At 37.3% G+C, this 27,228-nt stretch overlaps 1 protein-coding gene across 1 annotated transcript; it reads right to left on the bottom strand.

The window, feature by feature from the left end:
* Positions 1 to 428: 428 nt before the first annotated feature.
* On the bottom strand, positions 429 to 26,820 carry LOC125065588 (TATA-binding protein-associated factor 172). The gene is made up of 33 exons (XM_047673289.1): positions 26,695 to 26,820; positions 22,898 to 22,949; positions 21,374 to 21,551; positions 21,103 to 21,166; positions 15,214 to 15,354; positions 14,732 to 14,883; positions 14,360 to 14,585; positions 14,029 to 14,237; positions 13,848 to 13,943; positions 13,319 to 13,758; positions 12,785 to 13,160; positions 12,091 to 12,234; positions 11,599 to 11,770; positions 11,072 to 11,157; positions 10,871 to 10,987; positions 9,149 to 9,276; positions 8,812 to 8,908; positions 8,463 to 8,605; positions 8,101 to 8,319; positions 7,829 to 7,953; positions 7,512 to 7,690; positions 7,230 to 7,377; positions 6,747 to 6,982; positions 6,271 to 6,403; positions 5,789 to 6,024; positions 5,527 to 5,707; positions 4,967 to 5,262; positions 4,564 to 4,737; positions 4,199 to 4,378; positions 3,906 to 4,054; positions 3,382 to 3,640; positions 2,857 to 3,032; positions 429 to 2,706 (listed from the first exon to the last, which is right to left on the bottom strand). The coding sequence occupies exons 2-33, from the start codon at positions 22,906 to 22,908 to the stop codon at positions 2,451 to 2,453; spliced, it is 5,727 nt and encodes a 1,908-aa protein (XP_047529245.1). The 5' UTR covers positions 22,909 to 22,949; positions 26,695 to 26,820; the 3' UTR covers positions 429 to 2,450.
* Between the last annotated feature and the right edge of the window lie 408 nt (positions 26,821 to 27,228).

Below are 27,228 nucleotides of genomic sequence, written 5' to 3'. Positions count from 1 at the left end.
GGTTTAGAATTATTATAACGCTAATAGCGTTGGATTATGAGACGGATATTTTTGTTATTAACTTTATAGATTTAATTAAGAGTGTTTTGAATAAAACACAAATGACATCATCAAATTTATTAAAGAAATACGGTTACAATAAAAAACTTCAAACTAAGTTAAAGAAAAAAAAACAAACATTTCAAGAAAACTTTTTGATATTTTGTAACAAAAACCGTTGAACTTTAAATACAAAAAGAAAACATTATTCATCTACACATTGCATAAATTACGCGAAACACGTCTTATTAAACGTTACACGGCAGTTATTAAATCTTATCCTATTACAATTCGATTGGCAACTGTGAAATAAATTGTCAGTGCTTTTTAATTGATAGGAAAATAGTGCAGATTTCGTCGTATTGTTGAGCAGGTACTAAATAGCAAAATAATGAAATAATATATATATATTTTAAATCACAAATCCGTTCCAGGTCCTATCTAGAACTACGAAAATGACTAAGCGATGTGACTTTATCTTAACACTTAACTAAAATATTATAATAAATAAAAACATTTCTGTTAGAGAATGAAATATTGAGGTATATCTTATAAAGGAACTTATATAAAAAAAATATATTAAATGTATTCACAAGCAATATTGCATATGTAGTTTTTTTAGATGTACAAAATAGGTCAGTGAGGCATTATAAGACTACTTTAATAATAATTATATCTAACAGATTTAATTTTGGTTTCGTTACTACTAACTTATAATCGAAAGTTTTAGAACTTAGTACAGTTTACAGTATAGACATATTTATAATTTGATTTCAAAAATGTACACTGGGAATATATTGTGAGCATAGACAATTCAAAATGATAGATCAATTATATTTTATTTTAAGGATACTAAGGGTCGGCGCACATCTGCAATGCGCGGATGGACAAGCATCCTCAATTCCACACTCAGATGCTTCATAAAAATTCGCAATTCATCGACAGTGCGCATGGAATTCGAACTCATTACTTATGCTTTGATACGATGTCCAATGACTAATTTTTTTTAGTATATAAAACTTCTTAATTTAAGACTCTCATTAAAAACCTTATATGCTGCACTTCATCAATCAATCTTAATCTGTAAACATATATCTTTAAATAAGTCTTAACTATTTTTTTTAACATGAAAATTTATAATATTACATATTTAAAATGTAATTATCTTGTTACTATACAAGCCGCGACAAAGTAAAAAAAAACTTGTTATTTTAGGCAAATTAAAAATAATATTAAGTACTGATATGCAGTACTTATGTTTTCTAATTTTTCAAGCAACGAAAATTTTTCGAAATCAATTTCTTTTTGAATTCTCGATGTAATTTCGTATAATCATTTGATAATAGTATCATTGATTATAAAATCATGTGACAATGTATAAAAAATATACAAAATTTACATGAAACAATATAATACACTAAAAAGTTATGTAACACTTAGACTGTTTATTGCTCTCATCACAGTATCAGCCTCTACAATAATATAAGTTTAATTACTTGTAAAACTACAGCATAGTTACTAATACAATAAAGGGTATAAAATAATTTGGTATGAGACAATTTATTTCATTTTATCGCATATGCTATTATTTCTTAAAATATATTATTTTTAATAAAAGACAAAACGAATATAATTAAGCTTGTAGTAAATCCGATAGAGAAATAAGTCAATTAACATTTTTTACTTTGCACTGATATGACATTTAAGTTTCAAATAGTGGAGAAAGTACTGAATGAATTGCTTAAGAATTACATTAATTAAGAAGTAGAGACTTATTTTTTCATTCAAAAAATATCACATGTTATATTGAAAAACTTTTTGCAAAATATTCTCTAAATCTAATTAAATAAGGCCAGAGATTGTGTCCAAAATTTAATTATCACAAAACTATATTTAAATCATTAAAGTTCTTTCATTCATCACATATTTCACGAACACGTTTGTCATGATAATAATATATGTTATTTAGATATATGTAATGACTAATTAAATTAATGAAATTGTTATCGAAACATTTATTTTATTTTGTTACAAATTAAGCTAGAATAATTGTATAAGTGTATTTTACATTTCCTTCTTTTACTATTGGAATAAATATAGAATATTTGTATTTAAGCATGTAATATACAAAAGAAAGCTTTAACTTTAAATGTGTAGTCTCTTATGCAAATCTCGTATTAACCAATTACGATAACCTTTTTAAGGCAGCAAAAAGCCCTTATTTTGTTTACCAATCTCATTTCAAACTGTTAAATTTAATTAAAAATAAATAGTTTTTATACAAACATACAAAATGGGAAGCTATCAAAATAAATTATTCATATTATAAATCTATTCGTTTCTGTACCTCACTGGCCTCACATCATACATACAATTAAATTAAATAATTTATTTGCTCAATTTACGTAAATTTATGTTTTCATTTTTTTTAGATTCTTGACAAAATTCGTCATATCATACTCTTCTTCATACTGTTTGTCGTCCCAAAGGTCAGGAAGGGTTTCTATGAGGGACTTGGCACCTGTCGTGGAGGCCTGTGAGGTGGAAGGCGCAGGGCCACTGGACAGTTGGAAAAGGTCAAGCAGCTGATCCGTCCCCATTGTCTCCATTGCTGCGTTTTCACTACTTATCACCGTGTTTGCAGTCATTAGTTTGAATTTTTGTAAGCTGAAATAAAGAATCATTATATATACATATTTAACCATATAATATAATAATAACCAAGAAAACATTTATTATTTTCATATAGAACGATATCAGTCAAAACGAAAAGTTACTGTAACAAAATAGGATTTTTAATAACACAAAAATACGAACCCCATGATCTTCTCCTCGAGTGTGTCCCTAGTGATGAGTCGATACACGTTGACGACCCGTTTCTGTCCTATTCGGTGAGCGCGGTCCATGGCCTGAAGATCCTTCATGGGATTCCAGTCGTGCTCCACGAAAATAACCGTATCCGCACCGGTGAGGTTCAAACCCAGACCGCCCACCTAAACAAAATTAATTACATTGTTCTAGGTACAGTAGTTGATAAAATACTTAAAAATGATTACTCAAGCATTTCTATGTGATTGTTCATAAAATTGATCTATAATTACTTCTAAAAATTTCTACCATAATAATACATTTTCCAAATAGACTATGATTTAAAAAATATTTCAGAAATACTAATATTCAAACAAAATGTTTAAGCAGTAACTGCTATATTCATTGACTCAGAAAAGTAGATTTGACGTTTTTAGGTCACATCAAATTTTTGTAATGTTTTTATTAAAATATCAATAAGTGTATAATTAATAGTAGTAACTTATTACTATTTTACTAATAAGTAATACTAACAGCAGTAGTCAACAGTAGCACGTCAATAGACACATCCGTATTGAAACGCGTAACGATAGCGTGTCGTTGGTGTGGCGGTACGCTGCCGTCCAGCCGCAAATACGTGACGGATGGCAGATGCTTCTGCAGTAAGTCACGCTCCACTATATTCAGCATCTTCTTTAGCTGGCAGAAGATCAGCGCACGGTGCTGTGACACGACTGCGCCGGACTCGCCGACAGTTGCTGATGTTCCAATTCCGCAATCAAGCAGAAGTTGCCTGCAATACAAGAATACATACTTAATATGACAATAGATATATTTTTAGTTATCAACTTAGTCGAACGGTTTTAGGGTCGAGGCGTTACAGAAGTAAACGGTTCACAATACGTTGAAATTACGCCTGCAATGTAGTCGTGCTTATCGTAGTCTTTCGGAAGCGTTTCAAGCACTTCTCGATAAATTTCGTAATTAGAAATTAAATTGATAGTTTTAAATATAAAATAGTTAGCTTAATTAAGTAATACAAATTCTTTCGAACTGACTTTAGTGCTGGTAGCTTGGCCCCGTGTTCGATGTCGTCGAGAGAAGAGCCCTGCGCGGCGAGCTGTCGCGCCACGCGCGTCGCCTCCGGATGCTCCGCCATCAGCACTAGTTTTGGATGGTTGCACACGTTCTGCAGGTAGTGCAGCGCCTGTACGAAATATTGTACATTTTGTTAACATTGCATAGCATAGCAACTATCATCAGTATACGATAGTTTGAGAGAACATTATTGCGTTAATTAGAAAAAAAGGAGAAACCATATTATACACAAAAAATAAAATCATATATTGACCTGGAAGACGTGAGTGTGCGCGGAGGTGTTTGAGATGTCTTGCGGCATGTGCTCGCGCGAGAAGTGCTCATAGAGTCGGCGCTGCAGCGGGCTCAGGTCACAGTAGTAGTCTTGAGTGATCTTCGGTGGAAGTTCCCGTAGCACGTCTTCCTTCACACGTCGTAGTAGGAACGGCAGTACCTGCAATTTAATTTAATTACAGTTATAATAATCGATTTGATTTTGTACAAAATTAACCAACTTTTATGTCCAGTAATAAATAAATCGTTGTTTAAAAAAAAAGCAATCTATTTTACAAGAAGATCAATTTTATTATCAACAGTGTCTGTGTACATCGCTGGGATGCGGCGACCATTCGACGGTACCTGTCGGTGCAGAGCCTCGCAGGCGAGCGCGCCGGCCTGCAGGTGGTGCGGGGAGGCCCGCGGGTCGCGGGCGGCGAGGATGGGGCGCGAGTAGCGCGCCGTGAACTGTCGCTCCGTGCCCAGCAGGCCGGGCATCAGGAAGTCGAACAGCGACCATAGCTCCAGCACGTTGTTCTATAATCGATATATTTAATTTTCTTACTTTTATCTTATTTACAAATAAATAAGTCTTAATTGTTTGGGTTTTTTATTCATAACATTATCATACATAAAACAATTGTAGATAAACAGCTTTTAATGTTTTCACAATACTAATCTCTTGAGTATATTGATTTAGTGATATGGATGGCAAAATACTTTAACTCAGAATAAACCTTAACATACTAATTGTCTTTAACAATACCTGTATAGGTGTTCCTGATAAGATCAACCGATGGTTTGCTACGATTTGCTTTATCGCCTTGAACGCCTTAGTTTTTCCGTTCTTGATTACATGACCCTCGTCCAATATACAGTAATTCCATTTAATACTGCTGAAGAATTCAATATCCTTCCGCACTATGTCGTATGAGGCCACGATGAGGTTGTAGAATTGTACGTGGGTCCGCAATCGTTCACGCTCCACAGGCGGCCCAACGTATTGAAGAGGTTTCAAAAATTTTGATGGTATAAATTTGTTCACTTCAAACACCCAATGACCTGTAAAAACAATTTTTATTTTACATGAGGTTTTAAGAATAAAAGTGTAGTAGTATTATAGATTTTATTATATTATTGTTTTGTAAACATAAAATCTCGACCCGTGGGTCGTGTTTCGTAAAATAAGACTAAACAATTATTTTTAAGCGCCTCGCTTATCCTACGCCTTTACAACAGCAAAACACGTTAGCAAATCTATCCATGTCATTAGCACACTCTTGAACCAGAATACATGGGACGTGCGAATGAGCAGCTGATAGTAACCGGTGAGAGTGGGCGGGCACACGACGAGCGAGGGCAGGGCGGGCAGCGCACGCGCGTCACGCTCGTGATGCGAGCCCGCCACCACCACGATGGACTGAAGCGTCTTGCCCAGCCCCATGTCGTCGCACAGCACGCCGTGCAGCTTGTACTCGTTCAGGAACCGCAACCAGTTCACGCCGGCCTGTTTATTATATCATATAATTTATAAAGCTTACTTTACTTGTTCGATTCAATTCATTCATTAGGAATAATCAACACTCACCTGTTGGTAGCTTCTTAGTTCAGCGGAGACAGGAACAGGTATTTTATAATCCTTGATGAACTTGGGGTTGAAAAGCTGTTCCAGAAAATGTTTATCTCGCTGTCGTCTTTCCCGAAGCTCCTGCGAGAGTCCCGCGGGTTCCGGAATGGCGCCGTCGAGCGGCATGAGCTGAATTAATGTAGCAAAGCAACGAGTCGACATCATGCGGACTGCCTCATTGTGGTCGCTCATACGTCCTGTAACATAGCAAAATAGCAAATGGGTCAATCAAATCGATATTTATATTTATTACATATGAGTCACCGACTAGGATAGTAATATCTGTGTAATGTGGCTCTATATTCATATAATGTAAAATTAATTAAAGAAAATTGTATTCATATAAGATTAAATATTATTAAAAATGTATCTGATAAACCTATAATAAAATGCAAACGAAATCGTTACAAAGTTGGTTCATAGAATCAGTGTGGCAGTAGTACCTAGCAGCGGCACGACGAGTAGCGCAATGTAGGGCACGAGCTGCAGCTGCAGCGCGTCCACCGCGCGCGCCAGCGCCTCCGCCGCGCCGCACCGCACGCGCTCGCTGCGCACGTCCGACAGCGCCTCGATCACCTGCCGGCGGACACGCGACATTGGCTATCATCTACTTAAGCTGCTTAAGCTGATTCATTGTATATAATTATAAACGCCTATATGTCTCTGCGAATTATTGCTTTAATAAGGTGTTATAGGCATTGTTTAGTTCTATAGCTTCATCGCTATAAATAGATTCCAGATTATTATGTTTAAGGCTGCTTCTGTAAATAAGCAGCCTTTAAGTGTATATCTCCTCAGCGAGACCCTAAAGAGTACGAAGTATTTCAAAGGTAATTCGTATAGTGCGACAACTGCAGAAGCTACCATTTATAAATAAATAGTATCACTAGAGGGGCAGTGTACTGAGGCCTGGGCTGACCTCGGTGACGACGGTCTGCATGACGGCGTGCGGGTCGCGCGCGGCGAGCGCGGCCAGGGCGCGCGCCGCCATGTGCCGCAGCGCCGTGTGGCGCGCGCGGGTGAGCGCCACGCACGCGCGCGCGCCGCCCGCCACGCGCGCCCACAGCGCGCCGCACACGTGCCCGCTCACCGCCTCCACCACCTGCAGGCGAGAGACCAACTCCTCGCCGGCTTCCTCTTCTAAATTTTCCAATTCTGTAAAAAACGTTACGCGAAGTGTTACATCAGTAGCGTATTAGAGCGACTTTAAGGAATCATTCTAAAGGACAAACATTCTGCGGTAATCAAAAAGCCCTTCATTCATTCGACCAGCTGTTTCCGTTTCCAATTTTTCTGTTGCACTATGATGTTTTTAGTATTTCGTGTTTTTATATAGTAACATATTATTATAGACATTAAAAATTTTTAGGTATCCATATTGCAAATTAAAAAAATTACTTACCATTATCGGTCATCACTTTCTCGAATGGTTGCGTGATGAATTCCCATAGCTTAGGCAATTTCTCTGGAAGTTCTTCACCGAAATATTCAGTTAGACTAGTAAGAGCCATTGTGGCGCCCCGTCTCTGTATTCTGAGTAACTTTCGTGCCTGTAACGTATTTGACGAATGAAAAAAAATAAAAAAATTACTATAATTACTAATAGGAAATACTATAAGTATTAAACTAGTAAAGTCGAAGTAAACGTACGAAGTACTATTTTACAGTAATTGTTAAAACATACCTCATCTTCATGCGGCAGTAGCTGTTCGAGTCCCAGTTCGCTATGCGTGTTGTGCGCGTTGTGTGCGTTGTGCGTGTTGTGCACGTTGTGCGCGGCGGGCGGCCGTCCGCGGCGCGGCACTACCCGCTCTGCGCTGCGATGTTGCTCTCGCAGTGTGAGGATACCGTTATACTTATCCACTAAAAAGAATATGCGATTTTTATCACAAGTAGTATAGTATCATATTTTAATTATTTAATAATAATACATGTACGCTTAAAAAGTTAAATCCAGATAAAAATATTTAATCCAGATTAATAATCGAGATTTGTCCTCACAAGCAGGTCCATGACTAGAATGCACGTCGGTCTTGCATTCAGCTCCGCTATCCCCACTGCCCGAATCACCGTTTGCATCTTCCGAGTTCTCGAGTGATATACGAGGTGTAAACTCAGGATCACATCTGTAAAGGTATATATCATGTAAATCGAATCACATTGAATCATTTCTATCACTTAAACTGATCAGACAAAACTAATAATTTATCCAGATGAATCCCACTCTGTAAAATGAATCGGAATTAGTCCTTCTATGAGGCGGCAGTGCATACCTGAGAAAAGCCTTCAGGTTGACGAGCACCTTGTTGTTGGGGCAGGGATCCCGGCGCACGAGTTGCGCCAGCAGCGCCGCCAGCGTGCGCGCCGAGCTGCGCTGCAACTCCTCGGACCACTCGCGCTTCACGCTGTCCATGAGCGGTCGCACCACGGGGTTGAGGCGCTCGGGCAGCGCGCCCATGTGCGCCACCGCGCCGCTCAGCGCCGCCTGGACGCTGAAATTGAAAACGATCCATGTTAACATTCACAACCTCGGGTCATCCGGTATACCCCTCAGCTCATGTGAAAAAATATTTATTTGGTCGTAACCGAAATGAACAAGATTAAGAATGGTTCCGGGCGGGCACGGCACACTCACGCCACGTTGAGCGCGGCCTGTTCGCGCGCGCACGCGGCCACGGCGGCGGCCAGCGCGGCGCGCCGCTCCTCCAGCGAGCTGGCCACGCGCTTCGTTTTCAGCGCCGCCACCAGCGGCTGCGTCGTCGTCGTCATCGCCGACACCTGCGCCGATTACGCTGGTTGGATACTACATTTATACATTTTACGGCTCCGTATGGTAATTTGATGTAACATAATTATTCCATAACTATGGACGATTATCGACATCTCTTTGAATAAATTATCTTTAATCTATGGGCGGTGGCAGTCACTTACCATCAGATCGCCCATTTTCAGTCCGCCTACTTATACCTGAAAAAAAGCAATACCTGTTCAAGTCTCATGATATTGTTGAATTCTTCATTATCCACTGGCAGCTTGTAATGCTTCATCATAGCCAATAAATCGCGTGCTTCTTGCAATATCCTGAAATATTTGTAACATTCATTTTAATATTAAGTAAAACCTATCATGTATTATTAATCGTTGTTTGTATGTAGAAAAAACTTCGAAAAAAAGAAAAAGTTCGGTAGTATTTTTTACTGTTTGCTATTTTTTCGCGATTCTATAAAATATATATAACAATATAAATGTATTTTTCTCAATTGAATATAAATAAATAAAATTACACCTGAGAGAGAGACTAAAAGTTGTAAACAGCCTTACCGATTACAGTTCAAGGCGACTTCATCATAATACAGGTTTTGGTTTAAAGCGGTGTGGAGAGTCGTGACGAGGAGAGGTGACGCCAGCTTCGACATACCGTTTTGTTTTTCATTCAAATCGCCCTCATCCTGTTAACGAAAATAAATCAGTTTAAAATATCGCTTTTAAATGTCGACTGGCACTTTTTATAATGTGTGTATAATGTTTTATTTTATTCATTAATGACTAGACTATACAATCGTCGTGCGTGCTTTATTTACTATTATTTAATTACATTACATCATTATATTCTCTTAAACATATCATAGTGATCACGAACCGTCTTGCGCGAAGATTCGACGAATTCCAACCCCCGGAACAGGCCGGATTTCGGAGCGGATACGGCACCATAGACCACATCCACACAGTGCGGCAGATTATACAGAAGTCCCATGAGTATAATCGGCCCCTGTGTCTCGCATTCGTGGACTATGAGAAGGCCTTTGACTCGGTTGAAATCTGGGCTGTTCTGGAGTCCCTGCAGCGTTGCCAAGTTGATTGGCGATACATCCAAGTGATGAGATGTCTCTACAAGGCCGCCACCATGTCCGTCCAAGTACAGAGTCGGCAAACGAATCCCATACCATTGCATCGAGGAGTGAGACAAGGGGACGTTATTTCCCCCAAATTGTTCACTAATGCAATGGAGGACATGTTCAAGACGCTGAACTGGAAAGGGCGTGGCATCAACATCAATGGCGAGTACATCTCTCACTTGAGATTCGCAGATGACATCGTCATCATGGCAGAAACGCTGCAGGACCTACAACAGATGCTGAATGAGCTGGCTGATTCTTCTATGCGCATCGGCCTACGGATGAACTTGGATAAAACCAAGGTCATGTTCAATGAACATGTTCTACCGGAACCGATTGCGATACACGGTACCGTTCTCGAAGTTGTTCAAAAATATGTCTACCTCGGGCAGACATTGCGATTAGGTAGAAACAACTTTGAGGACGAGTTGAATAGAAGAATTCAGCTAGGTTGGGCAGCATTTGGGAAGTTACGACGAATCTTCACATCGTCGATCCCACAGTGCCTTAAGACGAAAGTCTTCAACCAGTGCGTCCTACCCGTCATGACATACGGAGCCGAAACGTGGACACTCACGACAAAGCTGGTCCACCGGGTTAAAGTCGCTCAGCGTGCTATGGAAAGGGCTATGCTCGGAGTATCTCTGAGGGATCGCATCAGAAATGAGGTGATCCGTCAGAGAACCAAGGTCATCGACATAGCCCACCGGATTAGTAAGCTGAAGTGGCAGTGGGCTGGCCATATTTGTCGTAGAACCGATAACCGTTGGGGAAAACGTGTTCTAGAGTGGAGACCGCGTCTCGGCAAACGTAGTGTAGGACGTCCTCAGGCTCGGTGGAGTGACGATTTGCGCAAGACGGCTGGCAGGAGCTGGATGCGAGTTGCCGAAGAAAGACCACAGTGGCGTGCATTTGGAGAGGCCTATGTCCAGCAGTGGACGAATGCGGGCTGATGTGTGTGTGTGTGTGTGTGTGTGTGTGTAAACATATCATTTGCATAATTGCGTCGGTATGATTCGAGCGTACTATGATAATAAATCATCAAACATGATACAGACAGTTTATTTTACACAATACACGCTATCCTATCAAAGCGTACAGCGATCTATCCCACAGGAGCGAGTAAGCTACGGATAAGAACACGCACCTGCGTGTCGGTCGGGAAGCGGTCGTGCGTGCGGCTGCGGCGCGCCCAGGCCGACACCACGAGCCCGGCCACCAGCCGCTGCAGCGCGCTGCCCGAGCGCAGGTACACCACCATCACCTGCAGGTTTGCACAGTGGCAGTCATTAAAACACGCCTATTTAAAATAGTGCCATCGATGATCTCATACTAGCTATACATTTACCTTCACGTAGCAATCAATCGGACTCTCGTCCTCTGCCTTGTATTCGATGCCGGGCGCCGGCTGGACGAGATAGCAGGATAGGTAACCTGAAATTTCAATAAAATATATTATTATAAGGATTTTATATTTTTACGTAGGCGTTTCATCTATAAAGGTGTTAATGTTATAATTACTTTTACCACAGAAACGTTTATTGACCGTTTTTTTAAACGTATAAGTTGAAAAATTGTAAACAATTTCTGTCCTGATCCTCCACAAGGGTCGTAAAGTATGAGAAAAAGATGATCACGAGGAAAAAAGAAATATTGATTATATTATTTACTATCTGACCTGCGGCTATAGCCGCGTGAAATGTAAAACAAACTCCCAACTCCCGTTTTACCCCCCCCTAGGGGTGAAGTTTCGTAAAATTCGTTCTCAGCGGATGCCCAGCCAAATTTCAAAATCGTAGGTGTTACAGTTTCTGAGATTTGGTGATTAATCAGCGAGTGGTACTTCGCTATCATACAGAGATTAGACGCCCTCACCCAGCATGTCGGCGGCGAGGCAGCGCGCGCGAGTGACGTTGGCGTCCCGCAGCGCGGCGGGCTGGCTCTCCCCCCCGCCGAGGTACCACTTCTGGCCGGCGCGCAGCTCGCCCTCCCCCGCCTCGCCCGCCAGCGCCTCGCCGCTGCCGCTCGTGACGCGCGCTCGCCGCTCCTGAGGGGTGATTTTATAAGAACATATTTTTGATATAATTACAGCTCACATTATGGCGGTGGTGGTAGATTTACATTGAATTCAACGCTGTAACGTGTCAATTTAAGAGTACTTTTATGAGCCACGTTGAAATTTTTTTTTAATAAAAATATTTTTGATTTTGAATGATTCTTATGTCATAAGCTTATAATTTAATCTATATGCTGAGGTAAACTAACCGGCATTTCAAATACACATTGATAATACACCCGGAATTTCATTATCATTGGGTAAAATTAATGTTACTGAATATGTCCCCGTTTGTGACAAAGTCAATGTACCTTGGGCGGCGGGTGCAGCAGCAGCGCGGGCTCCAGCGGCAGGCGGGCGGGCTGCATGGCGAGGCACAGCCACAGCGCCAGCAGCGGACACGTGGCCACCAGCACCGTGCCCAGCGCCGCGTGCCGCAGGATGTTCTCCCACACCTGGATCACACCAACACATTACCTTTTAGTGGTATATATGGGTATTATACTGTTTTACCTATATATTGTTTTATTTGTTGGAAAAAAACAGACAAACATATGAACCGCCATATTGGAATTCGCCAGTGCCCGATGATAGTGAGAGTTTCAGTTATATAAACTACATCATACTAACAACGTACCCTAAACAAAACCGTTCAAATTGCTTTCGATGTTAGAAAAACTGAAGCCTACCAAGATCTCTACAGAGCCCTAACAACGGTAGCCACTATGAGCATTAACATATGTTAGCATATTCAATATGACTAGCGGTAAGCTAAATTAAATTTCAAATAAAAAACCTAACCAAACCTCAGAACTTCGAAATTTAATTTGGATACAGTCTATCTAAAGTTTATACTATAGCCAATGGCTACATGAATATTCATTATAACATCATCTATTTGAATCCATTTATTATTGGTTTTGATTTTTAAATAATTTTTCAATCTATTTATTTATATAATAAATAGATATAATCTTATACCAATTATTCATCTTGTATATTCACCTGCACGGCAATCTCTTGTATCTCATGCACATGCTCGAAGAGTACCCTCTGATATATGTGTCTCATAGCCTCTTGCAACAACTCTGGCGTCCAATTCAGGTACTGACCGTTTTCACCATTATCACACTTTACCTCACAATTTTTCACTTCACTTGTGTCCTTTGTACCGTCACCGGCATTTTCACATTTTGTGTTATTCGTGTCGCACTTGGTTTCACTACTTTCTGTGTTGCCGTTGGTCTGACCATTAGTGCCAGCCGTAACTAGGGGTCGCGTGAGAGTGCGCAGAGTTTGCAACGTCGCTTTTCGCACGGAGCTGGTCGAGTGATCGAGGTACGGCCAAAGCCTCGGCAGAACGTCCGTCAGATCGATGGGACTGCAAAAATAAACACATTTAAAATTAATAAAAAACGTAGTTTCAAACGATGTTTCTCATGACAAAATCTTCTAGACAACGTGAAGGCAGGGCTGTGCTTAAGTGGCAGTAACAGTTTTCTGTAACTGTGTTCATAAAACAAAACAACAAATACTGACTGCAGCTCGGAGGCGGCGGCCGGCAGCGCCATGAGCTCGGCCAGCAGCGCCATGTAGGCGTGCGCGGGCGCCGCCAGGTCGTCCTGGTCGCGCAGCAGGCGCCACAGGCGGCCCGCCAGGCGCGCCAGGCGCTCGGGCCGCGCCGCCGCCAGCGCCGTGGCCGCCGGCGCCAGCGCGCCCGCCGCCGCGCCCGACACGTCCTCGGCGCCGTCCTCCAGCCCCGCCGTCAGCAGCTCCAGCGCGCCGCACTCCACGGCCAGCTGCTGCCGGGCGGCCAGCAGGTACTTGAAGGCCAGCAGCGCGCCGTGGCGGGCCTCCCACTGCGGCTGCCGCGCCAGCGCCGCCGCGCGCTCGGCCACGAGGCGCACGCGCGCCGCCCGCAGCTGCGCCAGCGCCACGCCCAGCGTCTGCGCGCACGTCTCGCGCACCGGCGCCACCACCTGGCGGCCGCGAGGGGTATGTTGAGATCGCGTCGTTCGCTGCCGCGGACCGGAGCTCCTTCTCGAAGGCGTTCGTTTTACGACTATACCTGATCCGATACGAAGTCGCCGAATCTATCCAGCGCGAGCACGCAGAGCAACCGCAGCGACATATCCTCCAACCACTCCTGATGAGCATCTTCCATCTGAATTAATGAGGGTTAGAATTAGTACCATCGATATCGTCTCCTGCGACTAGGCGAGTGTGGAGTGGTCGAGGGTGACCCTCACCTGCTGCACGGTCATGCCGGCGCGCTGCCCCGCGGAGGCCGCTATCCTGGCTCGCAGCAGCTCGCGCAGCGCGCCGGCCGCCCCGTGCCTGGCCTCCCAGGCGGCGCTGAACAGCTGCGCCTGCAGTGCGCTGCACCACGCCTCCAGGGGCCAGCGCGCGCCTTCGCCCCACGAACCGTCACGTCGTGGAACCGCAAAAGCGACCTCGCCTTAAATGTACGTAATTTTAAATTTTAAAAAATGTGACCCAATACCGAGCCCGAATCACGCTAGACGGACTGATTTATAGATTACTGATCAACTCACTTCATACATGATCAATCAAACTCACCCAGTGATTCATCGACGGGCTCGGTCTTCATCTTCTTTCGCTCTGGTTCGAGAGGGGAGGGTGGCGCGGGGCCCGTGGGGGTGACGGGAGTGAGGGGGGCGGTCGATGCGCCGTCGTCGCAGTCGCGTGACTTTTGCTTACTGAAGGCGGCGCGCGCGCGACGCTTGGCGAGGTTCATTTCGCGCGAACTTAGACCCTTGCAGGCGACCAGCTCCTGTACCGGACGCTAGAACGTTACAAAAGGAGTTAATGCAATAGTCTTAATAAATACAATGTCTATTTCATAATACTTATACTAAAAGTGCTAATTTTGGAATCAGTTATTTTCAATTGGCCTTCATATATAAAATATATATTTAAAATAAGGCTTACCCTTGTCACCTCAACCTTCGGGGGTGTCTTCACAGGACAAAGGTCTTCGTTGGTGTACATCCCACTCAAATCCACTCCCAATGAACACGCAACATCTAACCCCAACCGTGCGTTGAGTTGCTGCCTTTGCTTCGCCAAACTCTCCTTCAGGTCTAATTTCAATATGAAAATGATATTTAATTAAGATAATATAGAAACACTTGCTTATTGATCAACAATCAACCGACGGTTCGGAATAAATTATTTAGAACTGATTAGAATCGGCAAAAGTAACTGAACGTATGCTTTTTTTTAAATGAGACACAATATGGCTTAAACTTCTTGGAGCGCCATTATTGCGTGCAAACATAAAAATAACTATCAATCTTAAGCCTTTAATAAATAAATAAGACTATAAGTACTCTGTGTCGAAATTTATATTCACAATTCATGTAAAGAGTTTGTATATAATTAAAATATTTATATCAAGTATTTCTTCTCACCTGAAGCTGACAGCGATTCTTCGTCCATATCATACTCGTGTCCTTCGGAACCCATGAGGTGAGCGCCATGTTCGAGGACACGTTCAATGTCAAATGTTTCACAACGCAGTCGACCGTTGTCATCTGGTTCCGATTCCTCTTCTACAACAAATAAAGAGACTTATTTCCAAAAAAATCACTAAGGAATAAAATGGATGCATGTGTTAAACGTCACAACATCAGATAATAATAATGACATCGTCCGCCTGTGAGAAGGACCTACATACCCATATGAACATTTTCAATTCTGAAGAACAAATTTTATGTATAACCCTTGGATGGGATTCAAGAATGTAAAGATGAAGCTAAAGTATGAATGAATTAAGAAATATTAGTATAGCTAGTACAGATAATAAAAATAGATAATAAAAAAACACTTTCTTTTTCGTTTCGAACAGTGATCACGGCCAAATATTTAATCTCGAATTTTGACAATCATATCGTACATAGTCCACAAATAATAGTACTGAGGTGTCCATTGCTAGCAATATCACAAAAGGTCAAATGTGTATACGATACTATATGTGAAGCACGCGCAGTCGATTATTGAGTTAATTTTCATTAAGGGAAGGTGAAATCGATAAATGTTATCAAGATCTGTGGAAAAACAATAAACTTTTCATGTTTTGGCGTGTTCGAAAGATGTACATATCTTTGGTTTAGTGAATACTATATATATTATGTTAAAACTCTAGGTCAGGCCAACAAAAAGTTGCTGTATTTTTCTTCCAAAAAAGATCTCAATACTGACCCGAACTTTTAAATGTGGGCAGCATCAAGATTCTTGTTTGTCGTAAAGTAGGAAAAACCTATCCTGAGATAACGATAAAAAATATTTTTGAGGCGTCATTGAAGCGCCTGCGTTGGTTGAGCTCTCAAAATTCGTAGTGCCTGATAAAAGCCACCTACTCAACTGTAAGATGTTTTGTTTATTGAATTATTGAATTGTTGAAATGTTTTGCGAACTTATAAGAAGACCCTTTGGTTTCGAGATAAAAGGCGTTTCGTCTATAGCATATTATATAGTATAGTATAAGTTTATGTTATAAAAAAGTTTATGTTATAAAATAAATGTTCTTAATTTTGTTTTTCTTGACAGCAGATTGCTTGGCTGTGCGTTGATAGTTGATCAGGACAGACGATTTCATAAATATAGATAAATTGTGTCCTAATATAAAAACCGTACACGTTTCATAACTCCCAACAGACGTAACTGAACGTATTTAAAAAGAGAACCGCTTCTAGGGAATACAGAATGAAGGGCAAGCAACAATCGATTCTCCGACATGACGATTTCCTGCGCGGAAATGAACAAGCTTATCATACACTTTTATAATATGAACAGTTTATATATTTTGTATCATGTACAATGTATTAATATATATATAATAATGTATCATTATAATATATATTATACATAAAAGGGGGAAATGATAACGCAAACAATTGCATCGAAGGTACGAACTTTTTTTAATAAAGAAATTTATAAAAAAATCGTAATTTATATTTAACGGTTTTATTTGCAGTGTTCTTAATTAATCGGTCTGGCTAGATAAGCTAACATTTTATTTGTCATAATTGAAAATATTAAAAGTGAATCTTATCCTGAAATTTCACTCAGCGCGTCTACGCCTTCTCTAGATCAGCGGGAAATTTAAAATTGTTGTCACTTTACATAAAATACTTTACAATCTGGTCCACTCCCAAAAGCTCAGCAAAACGCAAGTTGATGTTTGAGAATAGCTGTTCTAGTAATAGCTATCTTATATTTATATGGCCTTAGGTTCTGAGGGTTCAAATACCGGATCGGGTCGACAAGTTATTGGGGATTTATTTTTAAATATACCCAGAAGCAGATATATTGCGGTGTCCCACGCAATTGCATAGTCTCGCTTAAGATTTACCGAAATATTAACACGCTTTTTTTATGATTACTATGATTTTAATAAACGTTTCGTGTTGGGCGCGCTTCCAAGAATACATAAATGACCGCTATTCGAACATTGTTATTGTAATTTAATAAGTAATTCTCAAAAATGTGTCTTAGATCCGTTTATAAATGCTGCTATACTAATAGTTTTTAGAATTAGAACATTTTAGTAGAAGATATTTTTGCTTGGCGGACGATGACGGCCTAACTTAAAATCTTTGTTAGGCGAGATTTGATTAATTACTCATTTCTTTCATTCCGTCATTATTGATTTCACATTAAAAAGGAGACATTGTTTAAGTAATCATTAACTAAATAATGTTTATAGGTACAGATTAGAGTCCTGCATCTGAACTTTTTCCAATCGCGTCAGATTTTACGTTCCGTCGATGATATGTATTGAGAATAAGGCAATAATGTACACTTATTATATATCCTGCGCAGGAAAATAAAACGTTAATAAATCTGCATTTTTCAGATGAAATTCTGATACGCTTGTATCCACCAACAGCAGTAGGAACAGGAGTTATATTGGAGAACAATCTCCAATCCTTCTCTGCAAGAATGTAGAGCTTTGCCCAGTAGTCAGATAATAATAGCTTTTGAAATGTAGGTTGCTTTATTGTCCTGTCTCCGAATTAAAATAAACTAGATCACCAAACCCTCAGTTGCTATTGGCTCGCCCTTGACTCGATGAGGTCATACGACAATCGATTTACGTAAGAACCGGTAGTTACTAATATACCTGTTAAATTGTTATCGCGCCTTGTTCTAACATTAGAAAATATTAAAGACATTTAGAAGACTGTATCAAACTTTCAATAAATAAAACAAAAACTTTGTAATTATATTTATTAATTTTCAGAGATTTTAATAATACGAATGCGAAATCTCAGATATATTCAATATAGGAAAGGAGTAAAAAAGGCCATCTGATGGGAATTTGTCTTAGAACTGTAAGAAATTGATATATTATATTCGGCTTTGAACAAGGATTTTTTATTATTTTGTCATACATTTGAACAGAGTTTGGCGTGTCGTCGAGACCTTCTACACGTCCACTATTACTTCTATAATTTTTATTTTATTTCGTGCTCTGCGGTGAAGGAGAGCGTAAATATCCTGCATTGGAACAGTGTGATGGAATAATTACCAAACCAACTTCCCAAGAGAAGTATTTACAGAATGATACAATCAATATCATTCTAAGTGTCAACTGCGGCTTCGCACGCGTTTTAAGTGTGTGTTTCTATGTCCTTTCGTAGTTCCAGTTTGCTTCGCACCAAATCACATCAATTTCTCGGTAATGGATTGGTCGTGAAAGAGCAACAGACTGAGAGACAGAGTTACTTTCGCATTTATAATATTATTTTAGATTAACCTTCACCGTACAAAATTAAAAAACTTCAAACAAATATTGAACGTGTACTTTTTCCGTCACGTGAATGAAATAAATGTCTTTAAGAAGATTACACGTCTTTAGTTACGTAAGGATCAGTGTGACCGACTTACACAATAGACATTTATTTAATAAAGCCAACAACCCTAGGTCCGAGTCTAAATTTAAAGCTCCGTCTATTAGGCTATTGTAGCAAACGTCAACCAAGATCGAGTCGAATAGACTTTAAACTAGGTCAACTTACATAAAACACAATGACACGGAAAAATAGTTACCCTTGGACGTCATCTGTGTACCAATATTTGTTTTTTCAATTTATTTATTTATTGTATGCGAGATCCTTGGATTGGATTATAGCTCGTGTTTATTGGAGACACGACTGACATATAATTTTAAATGACATACACAAATAATCAAAATATCTGTTTGTTCTAATAACGCTTCAGCAAACACCAACCGATAATATAGTATACCAATACTATGTGGACCTACAATAGTATCCAGTTAAATAACACGATTTTTGTGCCAGTAGAAATATATTTGACGAATACGTTACGTTTAAGTCAACTGTGAAGGGTTTTTAAGTTAAGATTTCAAATTCACGCGCCGACTGGTCAGGAAACAGGGAAACGTTCCTTAATCCGCTTATTTCACGACACGTCAGCTAACATGGATTGTAATGTTTGAACAAAGGTTTCAAGGGCAAAAAAATTATGTTAAAAGTTATTTTAGTAATGGGAAAATTCCTTCAACATATTTCTGTGTATTTCTGTGTTCCACTTTCAGATGAATACAACGTTTGTTGTCACAATGATTGTCGGTAAGATATAAGGTGGGTTAATGTCATGTCATTGTTGAGGATACATTCTGATAATAGTTCTCGTCCATCTTCAGGTCTGATAATCCAATTGAAAATCAATAAGACGATATACAGTCTTCCAATCGTGGAAGGAAAAAAGATGAACAAACCTTAGATTAACTTATTTCATGCGATTTGCTAATAGCTCGGCTATATTGTGCACTGCTGACAGTTCTTGATCAATGTATTTTTTTATAATATTCAACATTGTTCCACTTAACGACTATATCGACTTATATCAACTTCATCTTTCATAACGACATTTTTTCGACAATCCAAAATAAATATCGTAGATTAGTGAAGCTCTCGACCAATGACATAACGGCAGATTGGATAGTTCCAATGTCAAATATTGTTTATCTGCCTTTTGTCATATTATGGTTGAGTGGACTATAGTAATTTACAAGTACGTAAATAGCCCAATATGAAAGTCCAATAAATCGAGAATCGCTTTAAGAAGATATATTTCTCGATATGGGTACTGCACCAGCTGATAGCACCGTAAAAAAAATCAAATTCGTGGACGTGGAATAGTACCGAATATAATAAACGTACTGTAACTGAACGGAACGATATGTTTCGCATTCAATAATGACGCCTAATTTTTCATTAATTTCCTTTTTCCAGTATAACTTTCTATCAAGATCAATGTACACAATTTTATACTTATCCTTTTATTTTCTCTCTTTACTTAATATAATTTACGAATAACACTAGATTTTCAAATTTTATCTTTATTTTTTACAACTAAATAATATTGGTCAATTATAATAAAATTTAGTCATTTTTTTACAATAAGTTACATACATTTGTATATGTTTAATACAAGGCTAATGACTAATAAACTTAGACCTGATACATTGCACAGCTAAAAATCGTCTTGCTTGAGTGCTATTTAAATTTAAAAAAGTTTGGATACGAGCAATTACTACCAAGAATTATTGAGTCAAATTCTCATAAAACTCAGATTCGTGATCATTAAAATTCCATAATATTATTTATTATTTAAAAATTGATAAAATTCGAAAAACCCATTTGCTTAGCTTATCAGCGTCGTTTCACTATAATGCTGTTACGACACATCCGCTAATAAAAATATTAACTTTGTGTGTATACGATATCATTTCGCTACATCTATTTCTGTTTTACATTTCAACCAACAATTGACACCTAACAGTCTCATATTATATTACTTTTATCCGCGAATATTCCAAAAGGACCGAATAAACAGTCTGGAAATATCCTACAGACTAACAGTGACCTCGCTCTCCTCTCGAGAAAGGACCGAAGTCGTGTGCTAAAATTAGATATCTCATGTCTATCAATTCTAGTAGTACACTACTCTGATGTAACATTGAAACTGGACATATGGTTTTCCTATTTATTCAAAATATATTTATTATATGAGTTAAGCTCAAAATTTGAAATTCTTTGCAAGTTTACGTTTTTATATAGATTTTGATTATATTATTTGCTATTTATTGCTGCTATATACTATATTATTGCTATATACTTTAAATATTATTTCTTTTTTTTTAAATTACATCGTCGATAAAAATATTTTATTATTTGCTTTCATTATTAATATAAAAGAAAAAAAATCTGAATTGATTGCTAATATAAATTAAAAAAAAAACACTTATTAATTTATAGTTAGTTTACCTTTGACAACGGTAACGAGGGGTGGATGCCATTCTGGAACATTTGACAATATCGCTCCAACAGCCTGCGAAAAACGTATTTAAAGTATTTTATATCTATTATTATATATAGTATTATTTATTATATATAGTCTATACTTTAGAACCATTTCTTCTTTCTTTATCATAATTAAGTAGGTACTCGGTATAGAATACAATATGGGTCGAGATTTTAAGAAAGAGATAAATAGGACTCATAAAAAATCTTGATCCAAAAACGTTATGTAACCAACCTGCGTGGCCGCAATCCTCGTCTCCCAGGCGGGCGAGCGCAGGTGCTTCATAAGGCGAGCGAGCAGACGGTGCAGCTCCTCTGGGCGGGCTTTCTGCACCTCGCCGAGCTGACGGGCCGCGGCCCGCCGTGTGGCGGCACCGGCGCCCGCCTCCAGCAACACGAACAACCGATCTAGCCTGATCAATTTTTATAGCAATGAATAAAACTAATATAAATATTAGCCTTTGGTGCGCTGTATTTCAATATTTATGTTGATTCAGATATACCTACATACATATAAGGTTAGTGTTGAAACTGTTCATAAAGGTAAATATTATCTGACGTTCATGACAGATGTCAAAAAATACTTCCTCCTATGTCATATATTGCGACGACATTGTACCGTGTTGTTAATGTTCTCAGCTAAATATATAAAAATCCTCCGTAATCGTATTTATATATTTCCTTCTATTGACTTAGACGTTAACGCTTGATAAACTCGTTACTTGACCTAACAGGATAACTCTACGATGTCACAAAATACCTTCGAATCTACTGCACTTAAGATTAGATAGCTTTTGAAATTTTGTTGCTTTTGTTTTTAACTTTAAAAAAGGTTATGCCTAATTATTTTATCGGACGACTCATGGCTCAGCCAATGCGGAATAAACCCGAAGCTCGGCGTTTTGAAATTATATGATTAAGAAATTAAGGAAAATATTGTCACAGCGTACTATTAATAAAATGTTTTCTTTTTGTTAAATTTATTACCATTGGACAGGTCTTAACCTGAATTTGTGCCTCAACCATGGTATAGTACACCGATAAATAAGAAATTGTTGCGACAATTTTCGTGGTTCATAGATTAAAATATATATTCTCTAATTCATAGTAATGTAAGAAAGACTCATGAACAAGACATTCGTAGGTAAAGTCGAAATATCGAGCTCCACCAAATAAAAATAAAAAACATGGTAAATATCCCGTTTTAAATACAGTTATTAATGTAAGAAAGGCTTGAATAATATAATTTTACGTTTATGTGCACTCATTATTTTCATTTGTTTTTACTCGGCTATGTTAATTTAATTGATGTGGATGTAATCGATAGTACCTATCAATAGATAAGCTTCATTGAAAATACTGATGTCAACGTAGGTCAACTCTCGCAATGTATAACTTTAATTGATAATGCGAAATTAATTGATTAGAACTAATTGTAACAAACAGTGCGAATTCGAAATGTATCCACCAAATCAGCTATTCTTTCAATTGAAAACTAAACATACATACATTTATATACGGTTCAGGACTAAGAAATGTACCGTGCTAAACAAACATCATTTGACTTCTAAAGTAACATATATGTACATACACTTAGATCTATAATTCTATTCCAAACCGGATGAAGTTTTAATTTACAATATGAAGTTACTTCGTAACATTTCATTACAATTATATCCTATAAAAAAAAATGAAAAAATCCTTTACTATCAGAAGAATTTTAATTATTAAAGCTTATTAAACATATCAGGCAACTTACCGTGACGTCATATTGTTGAATCAAAATAACAGCAGACTGTCTATATTTCTACCTAGAACAAAATAATAATATGATATAGATTAAAAATTTTATTTAGTTTATCAATATATATGACTGGCTCTAATAAATATACCATATACATAAAAAAACACAATTGTTTTATATGTGTATCGTAAACTAGGACTTGTCAAAAAGCAGAAAGACCTTATAATTATACAGATTTAATGTAACATTATGATTTATTAAAATATTTTTTTATTTTGTTATTGATCTTTAGGCAAAACGATCGTTCCTCGGTCATGACAGATTTGAAGCATATAATACTACTTTTTATTAATAGGCCTTGGACATGAGGTAAAGCCTAATCCAACCACAAAGTAAGTAAAGACAAATAAATAATTTTGACATTGAATTGACGCGATACTATTGGTCGATATCTTGTAGAATTCATGGTATTCGTTATGGATTCTCTAAAGCTGGCGGTTTTAATGTCGTTGTAGTCGTTTGAGTTTTGAAAGTAAGACTAAAGTTGATTTAAGTGGAATAGTGTCGTATTATAAATAAAGATATATTAATCAAGAACTGTTTGTAGTGCATGATATAACAGAGTTATTAACATGAAATATGTATTTTTAAGGTTTGTAAATCATTGTTCCTCTTTGATTAGAAAATTCAATTCTGTTGTGTAAGATAACCAATTATTTTTGGAAGGCAGGCCAGCATATGAGTAAGGCGCCGCTAACAAGCGTTTGTAAAATATTTCGTCACCTATTTCTGTAATTACACTGGCTCACTCAGCATTCAAACCGCAAAATAGCAATACAAAGTTATTGTTTGACGGTAGAATAACTGGCTAGTATTGAGTATACACTGACTATCTAGGTGATTAGCAAATCTAATATTCCAAACACGTAAAAGAGATTATAGATATTCCGGAATTCAGAGGTTGTGTACAAGTTGCGCAACAGAGTTACATATAAGTGCATCATTATCTTCATTCGTCCAGTGTCTACTTGTAAAATATAAAAAATAACAAAAACAGCTTCCTCATATATATTAAATTGAACGATTCTTTGTTTTAATTTCCAAGGATGATCTTGAAGGGTATTGGTAAAAAATTCGTTATCAGCCTTTTATTGCAAGAATCAGCTCTTCCGTTTTCGTTGCAGGTAAATGTTACGACAAAATATTATTATACTACGCTAATAACAGCTGGCAGGGTTATCCTGCATAATATCACACCTAAGATACATAACAACAGTCATTGCGAACCGTTGATCTGTATAGAAGTTAATGCAGCGCCATCTAAGCGACAGTTACAAAAAAGTATCTGTGACCTTTCGTGACCCTTGCAATTTTTAATTTTGTTAACTATTGGCGTGTTGGCATTGTTAAAATTTAACATTGTAATTTAACAATAAGCTTAAGTCTATATCTCGATTGACAACATTATAATCTTCTATCTTGATAGATTACAAGATGTCGCCGATAACCTATTCTTAAGCGTCAACAGTTTTTGAGGTCAATAAACGTGTTATCTCGAGCACTAACACCATTGGCACACTTTTGTCTTTAAATTTATTGATATAAAGCCTCAATTCAGTAATAATACCGATTTTTTTTTTTATTATCCGCCTAAAGTACAATCAATTTCAAAAAGATGGAAATATCATCATTTTCTCAAACACATTGTACACATACAACAAAACCACATAAGGTTTATTTGTTCAATAGCAGTTTGTATGGAAAATTAGACAAAATAAAATATGTTTTATAAAAAATGTGTATAGGTACAGTATTTTTAAAAACCAAAAAAAAAACATTAAAAAAGCTTGTAATTGAATAACGAGTTAGTATTTGTTGTTTTCCACGGGAATCAAAAATCAAACCTACTTCAATAATGTAGTATGTCAGTTGTTAGTAAATATTATTAAATATTTTTGAAGAAAATAAATTGATAGACTTTATATACAAATTTACTTTACTAGTTATTTATTACAACACATAAAGTCACCTGAATATCATAGTATAACATATTGGAACAATAGAATCAGGTAGGCATAGTATTGATATAGAAATCTACAATGACTGCATATTGTGTTTGCTCATATTTACCTGAAATTTAATAATTCAAAATGCGAATGTGAAAGTATATGGTAAAGATATCGTAGTTCAAATGGACTTTAATTTTTACATTATAATATAACATCAAATAAACATCCATGTTTATGCATACTCCAAAGCCTTTTTCTAAAATAAAATATTCTGTATAATCATTAATCACACAAATTAAAAACTATATTCTTATTGGCATTTTCATTCAGACCCATTACCTAGTTAGTAAAAGGAAGGATGGAGAACTGAAATATTTGATTTGAGTAATAATGATTTGTTTAATGTTTATTTTATTTTTTAATGAATGTTTATGTATCAATCACACTCGATGATAAGTACTGATGTACTAAAATATTTATCAAAAATTATTAAAAAAAAAAAAAAATATCATGCACAAATGTCATCTCTTGATATGACAACATGATAAGCATTGAAAAAAAAATCTGACAAGGCTGGTGATAATTAAGGGGCAGAACCAACAGCTATACAGACTTCAAGCATTTAAGTGTAAACACTGGGAACTTCTAAATTCCTAGCTAGTACTGAGATTTTCAAAAAACTATCCAATAGGTATGTATTGTCTAGACCCAGATCTGAAACGAAGACCTCGGGATGAACAGTAGATCAACATAGGTTTGTGTTAGTGAGTTAAGATATTTATTACAATTATTTTTGGTACTTAGTACATAGAGTAACCACTTAATTGTCTTTGGAACATATATTATTTAATTATTAATATATATATATATATATAATTCAAGTAATAAAAGATAGATTTGGAGTGCAATCGGAGCCTACATAAAATTATATTTTTATTGATTCAGATATAAATATTAACCTGATATGTACCTACATCTATATATACATCAAGATACTATTTTATATATATACCAGGAAAATATGTTAAAATATAAAAATATATTTTGCCACTCGCCCTAAAAATTATGCTAAAATGGAATCCAGTAATATAAAACGTTGGTACTACATAAAAACTGTTATGAGAACATGTAAATCGACAGTTTACATCAAAACTTACAAATACTACTTAATTAAACTAAAAAACTCGCGTACTAAAGAAAATGCACAGTTGCTCATGATATAATTGTTTCCTGTCTTACATTTTATTGACTTCAACGTAAACCAATTTTCGTATCAAATATCAAATTTACATAATCAGTTCATCTAAATATAAGTCTTTAGTGTTTTTTTTTCATAAAAGCAGAACGGCCTATGGTCTAAAATCGTCAATCGATATGTCACTTGTGAAAATTTTCACCCGCAAAAACAAAATATAACGTCATAACATATTTTTGTATCCCACGGAGTTATATCAAGTGTGAATAAATTGAAGCTAACAGAACATTATTGAATAGATCAGTTGAATGAAATGGTTTAATAACGGTATATATAACATAACGTGAGGCCCTCACACAGACACACACGTTAACATATGGCTGTACTATATAATAGTATTGATTCGAAAAAAGGGTATTACCACTAGGTAACTCTTTCATAATAACCTTTCAACTCAGTTGCTTCTAAATCAGATAATTCTAAAAGTATTTAGTAAAGACTTGAATTGAAATGTGTTAAATTTTGCCATGATAATATTTTTGATATTGTCTCGTATCTAAACATCTTTTTAAAATTGCGTTTGGTTGAAAGTTTTCATAAGCGCTTACCTTGCGTAATAAGGCACATATCACGTCACTGCACCGAAATCTTTCCATATTTTAAACCACTGAAATTCATACACGATAACATTTTCGTCAAAATGCACAAACAAAAAAAAACAACGTGACGAGAGGAAACGCATCGTCCAAGCTTCAAATATATACTGACAGCCATGCTGCTGATGAGTCCGTCTTTATTGTGCACTTGTGTGCTGATTGGCAGAAAACAGAGTATAAAAAAATCGCATGGACCAATCACAAACTAACATTTTCAAATTCTTGATGTGTTGCCAAAAAATTACTCACATTGGCATTTTATGCAATATAAATATAAATTATTTAATAATATTTAAGTTTTTCTGTTTATTCTCATAAAAAAAGGTTTTTTTTTATTATTACTTTTATTTATAATATTATAAGTGTCAAATAAATAATAGTTTTAATTTCAATTAAGAAAAACTATCTTTATTCATAACATTGATATTAAAATAGTATAATTATGATTGTTGAGTTTTACGCGATAAAATCAAGAGATTTTTTTTA

Source organism: Vanessa atalanta, chromosome 8 (genome assembly GCF_905147765.1).
Source record: "Vanessa atalanta chromosome 8, ilVanAtal1.2, whole genome shotgun sequence".
In the NCBI taxonomy this organism is placed as follows: Eukaryota; Metazoa; Arthropoda; class Insecta; order Lepidoptera; family Nymphalidae; genus Vanessa; species Vanessa atalanta.
Note: the sequence above shows the minus strand (reverse complement) of the source record. Positions and strands in the feature narration are given on the sequence as shown.

Coding starts and splice junctions, on each gene's coding strand:
- LOC125065588 (XM_047673289.1), bottom strand. Junction 21,167..21,373: donor CGAGGATTGCGGCCACGCAG/GTTGGTTACATA, acceptor CGTTTTTCGCAG/GCTGTTGGAGCGATATTGTC. Junction 7,691..7,828: donor TTCTAGTCATGGACCTGCTT/GTGAGGACAAAT, acceptor TATTCTTTTTAG/TGGATAAGTATAACGGTATC.